The 12,766-nt window shown below is 40.4% G+C and overlaps 1 protein-coding gene across 1 annotated transcript in view; it reads right to left on the reverse strand.

Annotated features, from left to right (window-relative positions):
* The window catches only part of SDAD1 (SDA1 domain containing 1), a 30,733-nt gene extending 18,402 nt beyond the window's left edge, over window positions 1–12,331 (reverse strand). Inside the window, exons 1-8 of the mRNA XM_052641922.1 lie at window positions 12,192–12,331; window positions 7,798–7,902; window positions 7,221–7,319; window positions 4,720–4,830; window positions 2,591–2,662; window positions 2,402–2,502; window positions 1,193–1,250; window positions 568–642 (exon numbers count right to left, since the gene is read on the reverse strand). Coding sequence (XP_052497882.1) covers window positions 568–642; window positions 1,193–1,250; window positions 2,402–2,502; window positions 2,591–2,662; window positions 4,720–4,830; window positions 7,221–7,319; window positions 7,798–7,902; window positions 12,192–12,281 — 711 coding nt within the window. The 5' untranslated portion in view covers window positions 12,282–12,331. The remainder of the gene's footprint in view (window positions 1–567; window positions 643–1,192; window positions 1,251–2,401; window positions 2,503–2,590; window positions 2,663–4,719; window positions 4,831–7,220; window positions 7,320–7,797; window positions 7,903–12,191) is intronic.
* Window positions 12,332–12,766: the final 435 nt, after the last annotated feature.

The following is a 12,766-nucleotide window of genomic DNA, read 5'->3' on the forward strand; positions in this document are numbered from 1 at the left end:
AAAGATGCTATACCACCCAGGGCTTCCCAGGTGGCGCTAATGGTAAAGAACCTGCTCGCCAATGCAGGAGATACAAGAGATGCGAGTTGGATCCCTGGGTCGGGAAGATCCACTGAAGGAGGGCATGGCAACCCACGCCAGTATTCTTTCCTGGAGAATCCCACGGACAGAGGAGCCTGGCAGGCTATAGTCTTTAGGGTCACAGAGTCGGACATGACTAACAGACTTAGAACGCGCGCACACACACAACTTCCTTTCTCCCCTCTATAAAACTTCCATGATGTTTAACCTCAAAAATATATTGGCAGTAATTTTTATTCTAGGTTTAAACAGTGAGATATAGGTATAGCTTTACAAAGAACAAGACTGAATGAATCTAAGTTTTATTAGTCATTTAACCGATCTTACAGAGTAGGACAAAATCTAAATAGAACAAAATCTCAGCATGGCAGAACTCAATAAAGGATAAAGGTAGCATAGAAGTTTCTAACTTTAACAATCTACACTGAGAACAAGAATAAGATCTGATAAACTGTGAAGTTCAAAAGTATCTGTGGTTAAACTAACCTCAGAGTCTGAGTCACTGTCTTGTTTCTCCTCTTCATCTTTCCCAAGGAAGAACGTCAAAGCAGCAACTAATATCTAAAGACCAGTTCAGACAAAGTCAATTACTCATCCCAGCTTACAACAAAGAATAAATACTTCTGTCTATATTTTATACATGCATATGAACTAGGATCTGAAGGGGAAAAAAAAAAAGAAAAGAGTGGTAGGATCTGGGCTCATCTTTCTTAGCCAGGCTCTACAGGGTTGTTATCCTTCAAGCAGCAAGTCAAGAACTTCTACATCCCCCATAAGAAAAGTGATATTATAGCCCTTCTAACAGAAAGTCAAACATGCCCTTAAATTTCTTTCAGCTTTGTCTGAGCCCAATAAAAGAACAGTCAAGATTTATAGGGGAAAACATAAAATAAACGCTAAGGCTACTGTTTAATAGAGAGCATTTGAAAAACTCTTAATTTTGTTTGACTGTTCTAGAGCACAGATAAACCAGGGCAGCAGCCTGAGGACAGTTTGGACAGTGTGTCTGCACACGAGCGCTTCCTTGCACACCAACTCCTCTCCTTCACCTTTCAACTAGAGAAGCGACTACCTACCAATGGCGCCTTCACACAGCCCTGCAGGAGCTCACCTTGGTGACCTTAGAGAAACAGGCCGTTGTGATCACATTGACAGTTTTGGCATCGTTCCTGGGGGAAGACAGTTGAGTGTTTTAAAGTAAAATTTCATTCTACTGTACTTGACAGCATAGACAATGGCACAAAATAAATAATAAATACTTCTGATATGTTAAAATTTATAGTTTGTACTATTGCAAAGTCATGGGTTGCTAAATAGCCAACTACAGGCGAACATTTCCAGACCAGTTGTGTGTCAGAAAGCTATGCAGACATTAAAAAGTGGCTTTTTTGACGGATTTTAAATGACATATAAACCCTACTCAAGATAAATTGGGGGGAAAAATAAGAAAAACTACAATACAGCAAAATTCCAACCATATTTCAACATTCATATGAAAGAAAAGACAAGAGGAAATATCATATTAACTGTGATTATTTCCTTGTGACCCTATGGACCTTAGCCCGCCAAGCTCCTCTGTCCATTGAATGTCCCAGGCAAGAATACTGGAATGGGTTGCCATTTCCTTTTCCAGGGGATCTTCCCAACCCAAGAATTGAACCGCGTCTGTTTGTCTCTGGCATTGGCAGGTGGGGGTTCTTTACTACTAGTGCCACATGGAAAGCATATAGGTGGTAGGACTACCAATAAATTTAAAAAACAAAAAACAAAAATAACAAAAAAAACAACTTTCCAGCTTTTCCACTGCAACAAACATCACTTTTATACTTAAAAAAAAATTAATGAATAAGAAAAGCAAAAGACATGAATTGGGGGCACTGTACCAACAAGCTGAAGTTTATAAAACATGATAATTTAAGTATAGAAGATAAAGTGATTTGAAAATCTTCTCAGAGGCAGAGTAGGAAAAGCCTAGACAGACCAGAGTTTGAATTTTAACTCTACCTTTTATGCACTACTACACTTAAGCGCATTGTGAAACTACAGGTCTCATTACCTGTAAGATGGGAATAATCCCAGATAAGCTACATTACACTGTTCTGCAGGTTGAACAGGGTAAGGCATAGTGCAGGTGCTCAAGAAATGGTAGCCAGTGTTATTATTAGTCATTTGGATTGCCTCTGTATTTTTACTTCCAACTTAATCTATATCAGTGATGTATTAAAGACCTCAAAATCAAAGAAATATATTTGTGTATATGTTCTGTGGTAATTACAGATGTATAGAAGCCTATTTGTCAAGAGACAAGTAGATATATTACCAGATGTTTCTTCTGTAGAGTTCAATCATGACATCCAAAGATATTTTGGCTGCAGTTGCATTGCTATCTCTTAACATGGTATACATGAAATTCTGCAATACCTGAAGGACAAGTGGAGAAAGAAGGCTTAATATATTGTGCAATACTGCAGTACAACGCTGCAAACATGGAAAACAAAAGGGTACTTACTATATTCACTTTATTGTTCTTATGTTTTGCATTTATATTCTTGATATCAGTCACAATATGAGTGTATAAAGTCTGTGGAAAAGAAACAAAAACATGCACATTAACTGACATTTCTAATCTCACTTTATTTGGAGAGAAATACAAATGTACAAGAGGATGTAGCTTACCTGTTTTTCCTTCTATCACAAAAGAGACCAAAAACAAACAAAACAAAAAAAGCAGCTAAAGGAAAGTTACCCTCAAAAGGTTAAATATAGAGTTACATGACCAACAAATCCATTCCTGGTTAAATTCCCAAGAGATATGAAAATATATTTCCAATGTTCACGCAAATATTCATAGTAGCATTATTCCTAACAGCCAGAAAATGAAAACAACATAAATGTTCATTAACTGATGAGTGAATAAACAGCAAGTGGTATAACCAGACAATGAAACATTATTTGGCAACAAAAAGGAATGAGGTGCTGACACAAGCTACAACATGGAGGTACTCTGAAACATTATGCTGAGTGAAAGAAGTCAGTCACAAAAAGCCCACATTAAAAAAAAAAAAAAAAAAAGTCCACATTATATGATTCCATTTATAAGGAACATGCAGAGTAGAGTAGGCAAATTTATAGAGACCAAAAGTACATTGGTGGTAGCCTAGGGCTGGGATGGACGGGAGGATACATGGGAGGATGGGAGTGACTGCTAATGGGTTTGAGGTTTAAGGAGGTTATGATGTTCTAAAATTGACTGTGGTGATGGTTGCAAAACTCTGTGAAGGTACTAAACACCAATGAAGTGTACACTTTAAATGGATGAACTGTATGTGAATTATATTATCTCAATAAAATATTTTTTTTAAACAGGAAAGTTACTCCCCTCAGTTCAGTCGCTCAGTCGTGTCCGACTCTTTATGACCCCATGAATCACAGCACGCCAGGCCTCCCTGTCCATCACCAACTCCCGGAGTTCACCCAAACTCATGTGAATCGAGTCAGCAATGCCATCCAGCCATCTCATCCTCTGTCGTCCCCTTCTCCTCCTGCCCCTAGTACCTCCCAGCATCAGAGTCTTTTCCAATGAATCAGCTCTTTGCATGAGGAGGCCAAAGTATTGGAGTTTCAGCCTCAGCATCAGTCCTTCCAATGAACACCCAGGACTGGTCTCCTTTAGGATGGACTGGTTGGATCTCCTTGCAGTCCATGGGACTCTCAAGAGTCTTCTCCAGCACCACAGTTCAAAAGCATCAATTCTTCGGTGCTCAGCTTTCTTTACAGTCCAACTCTCACATCCATACACGACTACTGGAAAAACCATAGCCTTGACTAGATGGACCTTTGTTGGCAAAGTAATATCTCTGCTTTTTAATATGCTATCTAGATTGGTCATAACCTTCCAAGGAGTAAGCATCTTTTAATTTCATGGCTGCAATCACCATCTGAAGTGATTTTGGAGCCCAGAAAAATAAAGTTACTCCCCTAAATGCATGCAAATATTGGTACCCAAAATATGGACCATTTTTATTCCACAAGTTAGATCAAGAAGTATAATTGCTAAAATCAAATGAATACAGTCTCTTAACACTTTGAAAAAAAATATAAGTTAATGAATGTAAACTTTAGTTTCTCTTTCTGAAAATTCACAAACCTTCAGCTCCTGGTCTTACTTATATATAAAGTCACATAAAGTCACAGGGAGATATAAAGAACAAAGAAGGTCAGGTTTAGCTTGTCAGTACCGTGCAGTGGAGAAGGGACTGGGTTCTAGAGCTAGGCTGCCTGGCTTTATGCTCCTGCAGGAGCTGTGTGACACTGGGCACGTTACTCTCTCTCTCTGTGCCTCAAATTTTTCATCTGTGAAATAATAACAATAATAAGCCCTATCTCATAGCACTTTGTGAGTAAAAAAAATATGTAAAATGCTCTGAAAATGGTAACTCAGCAAAAAGTAAACAATGAACATTAGCTATTACCACTATATTGCCCTGTACACAATGCTCAACTTTTTCCTATTAAAATTATTTCTTAGCTGTTTCCAATGATACAAAGCTGCAAGAATTCAAGAGACTCCAAACTCTGTTTTATGTCACTGCAAGGAAAAAATGACATATGGGGGTAGGGAGTGGTTTTGTTCTTTACCTTTCGCAGAAGCTTATCATGGCAACGTAGAAGTTCAAAGAAGAGTTCCAGCAAACTTGATGGATTAATGAGATTCTTATTTCTCAGCAAGATCAAAGCTTTGCAAAATGTCTCAGGAAGGAAAAAAAACATACTATAAGACAATGATAAAGATGACAAAATGGAGGAGGAACATCCCCAAACCTCTTAATATCTTCTACTAACTAGGTGTTATTCCAGGCATTGAAACAGAACAGAAAGTCTCTGCCCTTGTGGATCTTATGCTGGGGGTGGAGCAGAAGAGGGGACCGACAAGCAAGTAAGCATATAAACAGGTGAACCTCAGGAAGGAAATAAAACAGGCAGGTATAATTACTACACAGTGACTGAGGGAGGGCTCCTTTACACAGGAGGTCAAGGAAGTATCAACATAAAATGCTAGTGATCAGTGAATCCACAGCCATAAGAAAGGTGGGTCAATTACTTAACACTAAACTGGAATAATCAATCTGAAATTGTGACCTTACAAGGCATTTTTTTTGGAAGTATCGTTAGCAGTAAGAACAGCCCAATGGCAGTTGTAGCACTCTCACCACCAACTTCCATGAGTACCCTTAACCCCCTGAATTTTGACCCCTAATACAATTCTCCATTAGATGGAACAAGTGATCCTTGACAAATAGTTGATTTCAAGTCTTGGGGCAGATAAAACAGTAAGAAAGGATTTGGAACTATTTCTTCCAGAATGCAAGGATGCTTTCAAACACATCTTGGGCATTGTTAAAAGGACTGGCCAGGTTGTGACCATTTGAACTTAAATAATAGGTACCTATGATGTCAAAGATAGAGACATATAAATTTTATTAAATATGTAAATGTTATTTAAAAATAATAAATAAATAATAAACCATGATTTTATTAAGTGTTAATATACATGAGTATTTTGTTTCTTCCACTAAAAAACACAGTTGTTTATACCTATATAAGCAAGAAAAAGTGAACACAAATTTGGGAATGATTCAAAAAGTCCTGGAAAAACAGCCAAAGGGCTAGGAAGAAAAAGTCCAGGAGTTGAAAAGGATTGGTGGTTATCACTACAGCTAATTAAAAACAGGATTCACCACTGTGTTCTAATGATTCCTCTAAAGAGGAATGCTAATTATACTGATTCAATCCCTTGTTTCCTAGCAATCTCTTAATTATTTTTCAAAACCTACTAATCATCATAAAACACTACAAAGAAATAATACACACATTTATTTAATAATGCCTGCAGATCAATTTGGCTGGATACTGTTAGCACACAAAACAAAGAAAACCTAATTACTTGGAAAGACAGTAAGTCTCTACACTCAAAATCTGTATGGCCCACAAGGACTTGAAAAATCGATGACATGAGTAAAAGTCTTGCATAATGGTTCAAGTCTGAAGCTTCTCAGGCTTTGCTGAGATGGTATGCTTTTTCTTTGGGGCCTAACCAAATTAAGATAATCCTGGAGATGTATAAAAACAGAATTACAGAAAGCTTGGGAAAGTGAAAGAATAAGAAACAAAGTTGAATCTACAGACTTAGCATTTTTATAAGCTTTGGTAAAGGATATTAGTGTGTTTTATGACGATAATTTCTGTGTAAGTTCTACCAGCTGTAAAGATGTTTGAAAAGTTGATGTATGATATTTAAATAATGCCTCTGACTGGGTTCCCTAGCATCAGAGTGCAATTCATTACAGAGGTTTGTCTAATGTGTGCTCTTTTCTAGAAGGGAAGGAAAGAAAGCAGAAGGCAGAGAAAAGCTGGGCAAGGACATCTCTGTGGCTGGAGACAAGCTTTAGTTTGATTACAGAGAAGCCCTGGAGTTGGATCCACCCTGTGGAAAGGGTTGGGCTTTTGAACCTCTGGGTTAGTCAGACATCACCTATGGGCTGGAAGGGCCACCCCTCAGGGGCTGGGGCTCCTATTTAGCTGAAGACAGTGCTCTAGAGAAAGGGCAGCTGGGCGCCTTTACACCTGAAATTCTCTGCAGGTGGGAGCACTGGCCAGGTAAAAGGGACCCAATGCCAGTCACCCAGGTAACAGTGTTTAAAAATGCACAAACTGGCTACTTAATGGAGAAATGTCTCAATTCAGCTTTATAAAAACTGTAAGTTGTAATTAGGGTTCTTCATGCATATGAGATTTGAATGACTAAGAGGAATCCCCTACTCAAAACAGGGAAAAGAACATCCTGGCAGGGTTAGCAGGCTGCCAGAACAGAGAGATCAGAGGGGGTGCAGCAGAAAAGGAGATGAGGTCAGAAACACAGGCAGGAGGCAGATCATGAAAGGATTTACAGGCTAAGTTAGTAAGTTTGAGTTGTTTTCTCTGTAAATGAGAAGCACAGAAGAATTTTAACGAACAGGTGACACACTGATCAACGGTTTAGAAAGATGTTTAGATGACAGACGGTTCTCATTTAAATATCCATACATATTATACACACACATAACCACAGCACCATTTATCAACCCAAGTACTGGTCCTACCATTCGGAGGTCTGGATCCAAGACAGTGTGGTTGTAGGACAGAAGATCTTTCAGCTCTTGAGGAAAGTTACTTAAATGTTCCGGATAACAGTGACTAATCTGTAACAAAGCAAAGGCTCTTCTGAAGTTTTCCTTTCTCTCCTATAATTCATATGCACAGATTAAGGATGTTCTGCAAAAGGAGAGTAAAAGGCTGTTTCATAGAAATAGATGCTCGAAGTCATCTCTTTCTCTTCTACACACTAATCTCTCTGACTCCTTTCATATTTCTTCTAGTCTTAGTAAATTATATGACATGACTCAGAATCCGCTTTTATGATGAATTTGAAGAAAACAAATAGTTTGAAAGCTTTTTTTGCTCTGGTTGGTTCTGTGAAAAGTTCTAGTGAAATCCTCCACCTTAACATAGGAAAAAAATAATTTGCAAAAATTTGCCAAAAGGGAAAGTAAAAAAAAAATTTTTTTAATTAGGCTTCCACTTACAAATGGAATGAGATTGTGTGTGAGAAAATATTCTGCAAGCTGTGTGTAACAACTGGTCTGTGATTTACTCCCCACCCCTGAAAAAAAATCTTACCTGAGCCATAAACATCACCAGCTCTGCCAGTTCTTTGCTGGGTTTATTTGGTTGTAATTTGAAAATCTCCACATTGGATTTGTAGTGATTATACTGCTGTAGAAACTGTAAAAAAATAAAATTTAAATTGGTCACCTTCAATTACAAGACTTTCTCAGTACAGAATAAAAAAGTTACTTAGAAATCTTTGATAGTGGCATTGAGAAAAAAATGTAGTAAAGGTATGTAAAAACACTGTTTTCCTTTATCAGTATTCTTCAAGACGAGTTTTGAAAAATCTGTGCACATCACAGGTAATTTAAAGACCCGTTCCCTTACCATTAGAAATCTAGGTATAAAGGTACGAAGAACAGCAACACAGAGTCAAAGACTCAGATCTGGCTCTGTACTGCCATTTACTATCTAAATGGTCCTCTACGTATTGTCTGTGATATGCAGCCCCAATACCTGCAAAAATATATGAATCCGAAAATGGGCAATAAAATTTAAGAATTATACCTCAAGTACACAAAGCTCTCCAGTCAAAATTTCCTTCTTCCTTTAAATAATAATTATGATTTTACCCTGGAGTTCTAGATAAGATGTGTTAACAGGCAAAAGCAATAGACACACAGAAATAATACTGATAATAGCTCCCCTTTATTCAGTACTTGCTATGTGCCAAACTCATCATGTACATTACTTCATTTAATTACGTTTAATCCTAATAACAAACCAATAATCTAATGCTGGAACTCCCGAACTGTCAGTTCTATGCCCTTCACCCACTTTTCATGCCTAGGTCACGGCTTCAAACTATGTGTGTTTCTGTGAGATAGAGAGAGGGAGAGAATGGAGAAGATGGGGACGGGAAGCGGAGGGGAGAGAGAGGGACACTTAGAAACAGAATGAATATTTCTTTATATTACCACCCCTGACTGCTTCAGTGAATTCCAAATTCAAGTATCCAATTGCCAGTTGAGCTGTCTAACAGACATCTTAAACTTAGCTTGGCCAAAAAACAAGACCCCTGATTTCCCTCCAAAACTGCTAGGCCTCCAGTTTTCTCCAAGAGTAGGAATCAAAGAGGGAGACCTGCAGTCCCTACATGCTTCAGTTAACACCCTACTTCTCTTGACTCCACAATGCCACTGACAAGTGAAGAGAGGGCCCCATTACTCAGAGTGCTCCTGGCAAGATCCTTATCCCACTTGTTCCCCTAGATGACTAGAAAACAACTTAATTAAAAAGGTATTTTTATCTGTATAGCTCACTACCATAATCCCAGTACCTAGTACACAATAGGTACCAAATAGTATTTGTCAAATACTCAGACACAGAAATAAAAACACCTGAATCATTCTTCCTTCCTTTTTCCTTATCCCCCATGTCCACTCCACCTGGAAGTTCTACTAGGCTCCATTTCCTTGAGAGCTAGTCTCAATCTGTTCACTTCTCTCCACTTCTGTTGATAATTCCAGTGGTACCAACAGCCCTCACGTAGGCCATTCTGACAGCTATTACATTAGCTATCCTGCTTGCAGTCTTGCTGCTCTACAACCTATAACCTCCAGAGTAAATTTTTAACAACATAAATCAGATCATGTCACACCTCTGCTTAAAACACTTCAATGGCTCCCTAACACACCAAGAGTAAAATCTTAACTCTTTACCATGTTTTTAAGGGCCCCACATGACCCAATCTCTGTCTGCCTGCATTTCCCAGGTCATATTACACTACCCTTGTCTGTGTTCACTACATGTTAGCAACACCGGCTGCCTCTCTATCTCTTCTCCACTGAGAGCTTCTACACTTCCTATTCTCCCTATCTAGAATGCTCTTGATCTGTCTCAATATCATAGCAGAAAAGCCTTCCCTGTTTATGGTAGCCAAATCAACAGCCTCCAATCCTAACATATTCATATCCAGTTTTACTTTCTCCATAACTCTTACCACTCTATGTCTTCCATCATTAGAATATAAATCCAAGAGAAGAAGGCTCTCATATCTTATTTATCATTGCATCCCGAGTGCTTGGTGGTGGTGACTGAGTTGGTAAGTCGTATCTGACTTTTTGCAACCCCATGGACTGCAGTGTGCCAGGCTCCTGGAAATTAGAATTTTCCAGGCAAGAATACTGGAGTGGGTTGCCATTTCCTTTTCCAGGGGATATTCCCAACCCGGAGATCAAACCTGTTTCTTGGGTCTCCTGCTTGGTGGGTGGATTCTTTACCACTGAGCCACCTGGGAAGCCCGGTACCCTGAGTGTTTAGAATTATAAATACTAGCACACAGGAGATACAATATGTGTGAATTTGTATAAGAATTTCTTAAGGGAACAGATGGGTAATCCTCTGAGGTACGTATTATCTCTTTGCACATTAAAATACACATAGGCTCAGGTGGCTAAATCTCTGGTTATACAACTGGTCAATAGTAGGCCCAGAGTCAGAGAAGGCAATGGCAACCCACTGCAGTACTCTTGCCTGGAAAATCCCATGGATGGAGGAGCCTGGTAGGCTGCAATCCATGGGGTCACTAAGAGTCGGACACAACTGAGCAACTTCACTTTTACTTTTCACTTTCATGCATTGGAGAAGGAAATGGCAACCCACTCCAGTGTTCTTGCCTGGAGAATCCCAGGGACGGGGGAGCCTGGTGGGCTGCCGTCTATGGGGTCGCACAGAGTCGGACATGACTGAAGCGACTTAGCAGCAGCAGGCCCAGAGTACAGAGTTAGTGCTGAAACCAGTGCTTTTAAATACAGCATTGTATAGACTCTCAACTGTGCTTTGTCTAATGGTTTATTCTGGGCTGTGCTTAGTCGCTCAGTCACGTCCGATTCTTTGCAACCCCATGTACTGTAACCCACCAGGCTCCTCTGTACATGGGGATTCTCCAGGTAAGAATACTGGCATGGGTTGCCACGCCCTCCTCCAGGGGATCTTCCCAACATAGGGATCAAACCCAGGTCTACCACATTACAGGTGGATTCTTTACAGTCCGAACCACCAGGGAAGCCCAAGAATACTGGAGTGGGTAGCCTATCCCTTCTCCAGGGAAACTGCCCCACCCAGAAATCAAACCAGGGTCTCTTGCACTGCAGGCGGATTCTTTACCAGTTGAGCTACTGTGGAAGCCCCTAAAGTTTACACTGCTTTACACATCTCAAATCCTCACCTACATTACTTAACTTCTTGTATTTGTTCCTAACTCTTTATTTCCACTTCCTTGAATCTTTCAAAAGGCTCTCTCTGCTGGTGATCTAAACCACTGAGACCGCTATATGTGCTGCAGTCCATGGCATCACAAAGTTGGATTCCACTTAACCACTGAACAACAACAATAACAGTTCACATAAATACTTCCATGTGAAAATCTGGAGGAGGAGGGGAAATGAGAAGGGCAATCAAAAGATGAATAATTATGTTAGCCATTTGCACAAATAATTGCAGTAGATACCTGTTTAATGTCTGTCAGATAAATGGGTGTTTGAAGAAAGCAGTTGCCAAATTAATATCAAAATCATCACTTTCATTTTGTCACTTCTCAGCTCAAAACAGGCTAATGTTCACGGTATGAGGTCAGTATACAAAGCCCCTCAGTCTGGATCTAATCTCTAATTTTCAACCTTGTCTTTTCCCGACTTAAATTCTGACATCCAGGTATTACCAGTTTCTGATGAGGTTGAATCTGGTTTTAAATATATATACCAAGCTAGAAAAGACCCTGATGCTGGGAAAGATTGAAAGCAGGAGAAGGGAACAACAGGATGAGATGGTTGGATGGCATCACCGACTCAATGGACATGAGTTTGAGCAAGCTCCGGGAGATGATGAAGGACAGGGAAGCCTGGCATGTTGGAATACATGGGTTAGCAAAGGGTGGACACGGCTGAACGACTGAACACCACCACACCAAGCAAGCTCCTGTGTCTCTCCCGTAGACTTGAGAATCCACCCCCTTCCCAACAGAGTCCCTGGCACAGAACGCCGGCTCCCGTAAACAGACTTAGATCGAAAGTATTCTAACAAAAGTTTCATCAAGTGTTAATGACTAATTCAATTTAGGGGTTTCAGAAAACAAAAGGCTTGAGAAAGTTGTCTAGAAGTCGGAGGTTAGGGGGCGAACCATTTGTCTCTACACCTCAATAAGGTAAAATGACGTCTTTTAAAAGGTGTTTCCGTGGCAGCGGGGTCTACCGAGCAATCAGAAAATCCCAACAGGCAGCAGATTTGAAGAGGTGGGAAAAGAACCCTGAGCCATGTCTCTCCCTTAACCTCTTTTCTCCTCGCGGAGAACCCCTAACTTAAGAGACGAACACGCGGCGAGCCAGAACCCCAGCTACATCCTACGCCTCGTTATAGCCAGCGTCTCAACCCAGGTTTCCAGCGTCACCGCGCCGCGTTCCTACCTCCTCCACGTAGGCCGGCGGGTCCCGCTTGATCAGATTCTGTAACTGCGGAAGGTTGCTGGGCAGCTTGTTATTGTTTCTGCTAGACATGTTGGCTGCTGACTGGCTCCGCGACGAGCAGTTTCAAGAAAACCCAGAACGCTGGCAACTTCCAACCGTCTCAAGCGGCGGTTCGGAGTCGTGCTTCCGTGTATGACCGGAAACAGCACATGGGTAGCTCGGCGGGCGGCGCCATCTTGAATCTTAAAGCGAGCTTAACTACGGGAACCTCAAAGTGTCAAACTTACTCTCGCGGGTTACTGATTTTTTTTTTCCCCCCTCCCTCGGCCAACTGCGGCTACCTAGCGTTGTTGAAATAATCTGAAATGCAGACTCCCCCCACCACACACACAATAGTCTATTTCACTATCCCGACACTCTCATGAAACAGACAAATGAAAATTAAGTTGCCAAAACAAACCTTCACAGCCTAAAGTTTTAAAGAAAGCTGAGAGCCGAAAAATTGATGCTTTTCAACAAAGCTGTTGGAGAAGACTCTTGAGAGTCCCTTGGACTGAAAGGAGATCAAACCAGTC

This window comes from Budorcas taxicolor, chromosome 6 (genome assembly GCF_023091745.1).
Source record: "Budorcas taxicolor isolate Tak-1 chromosome 6, Takin1.1, whole genome shotgun sequence".
NCBI classification, from domain to species: domain Eukaryota; kingdom Metazoa; phylum Chordata; class Mammalia; order Artiodactyla; family Bovidae; genus Budorcas; species Budorcas taxicolor.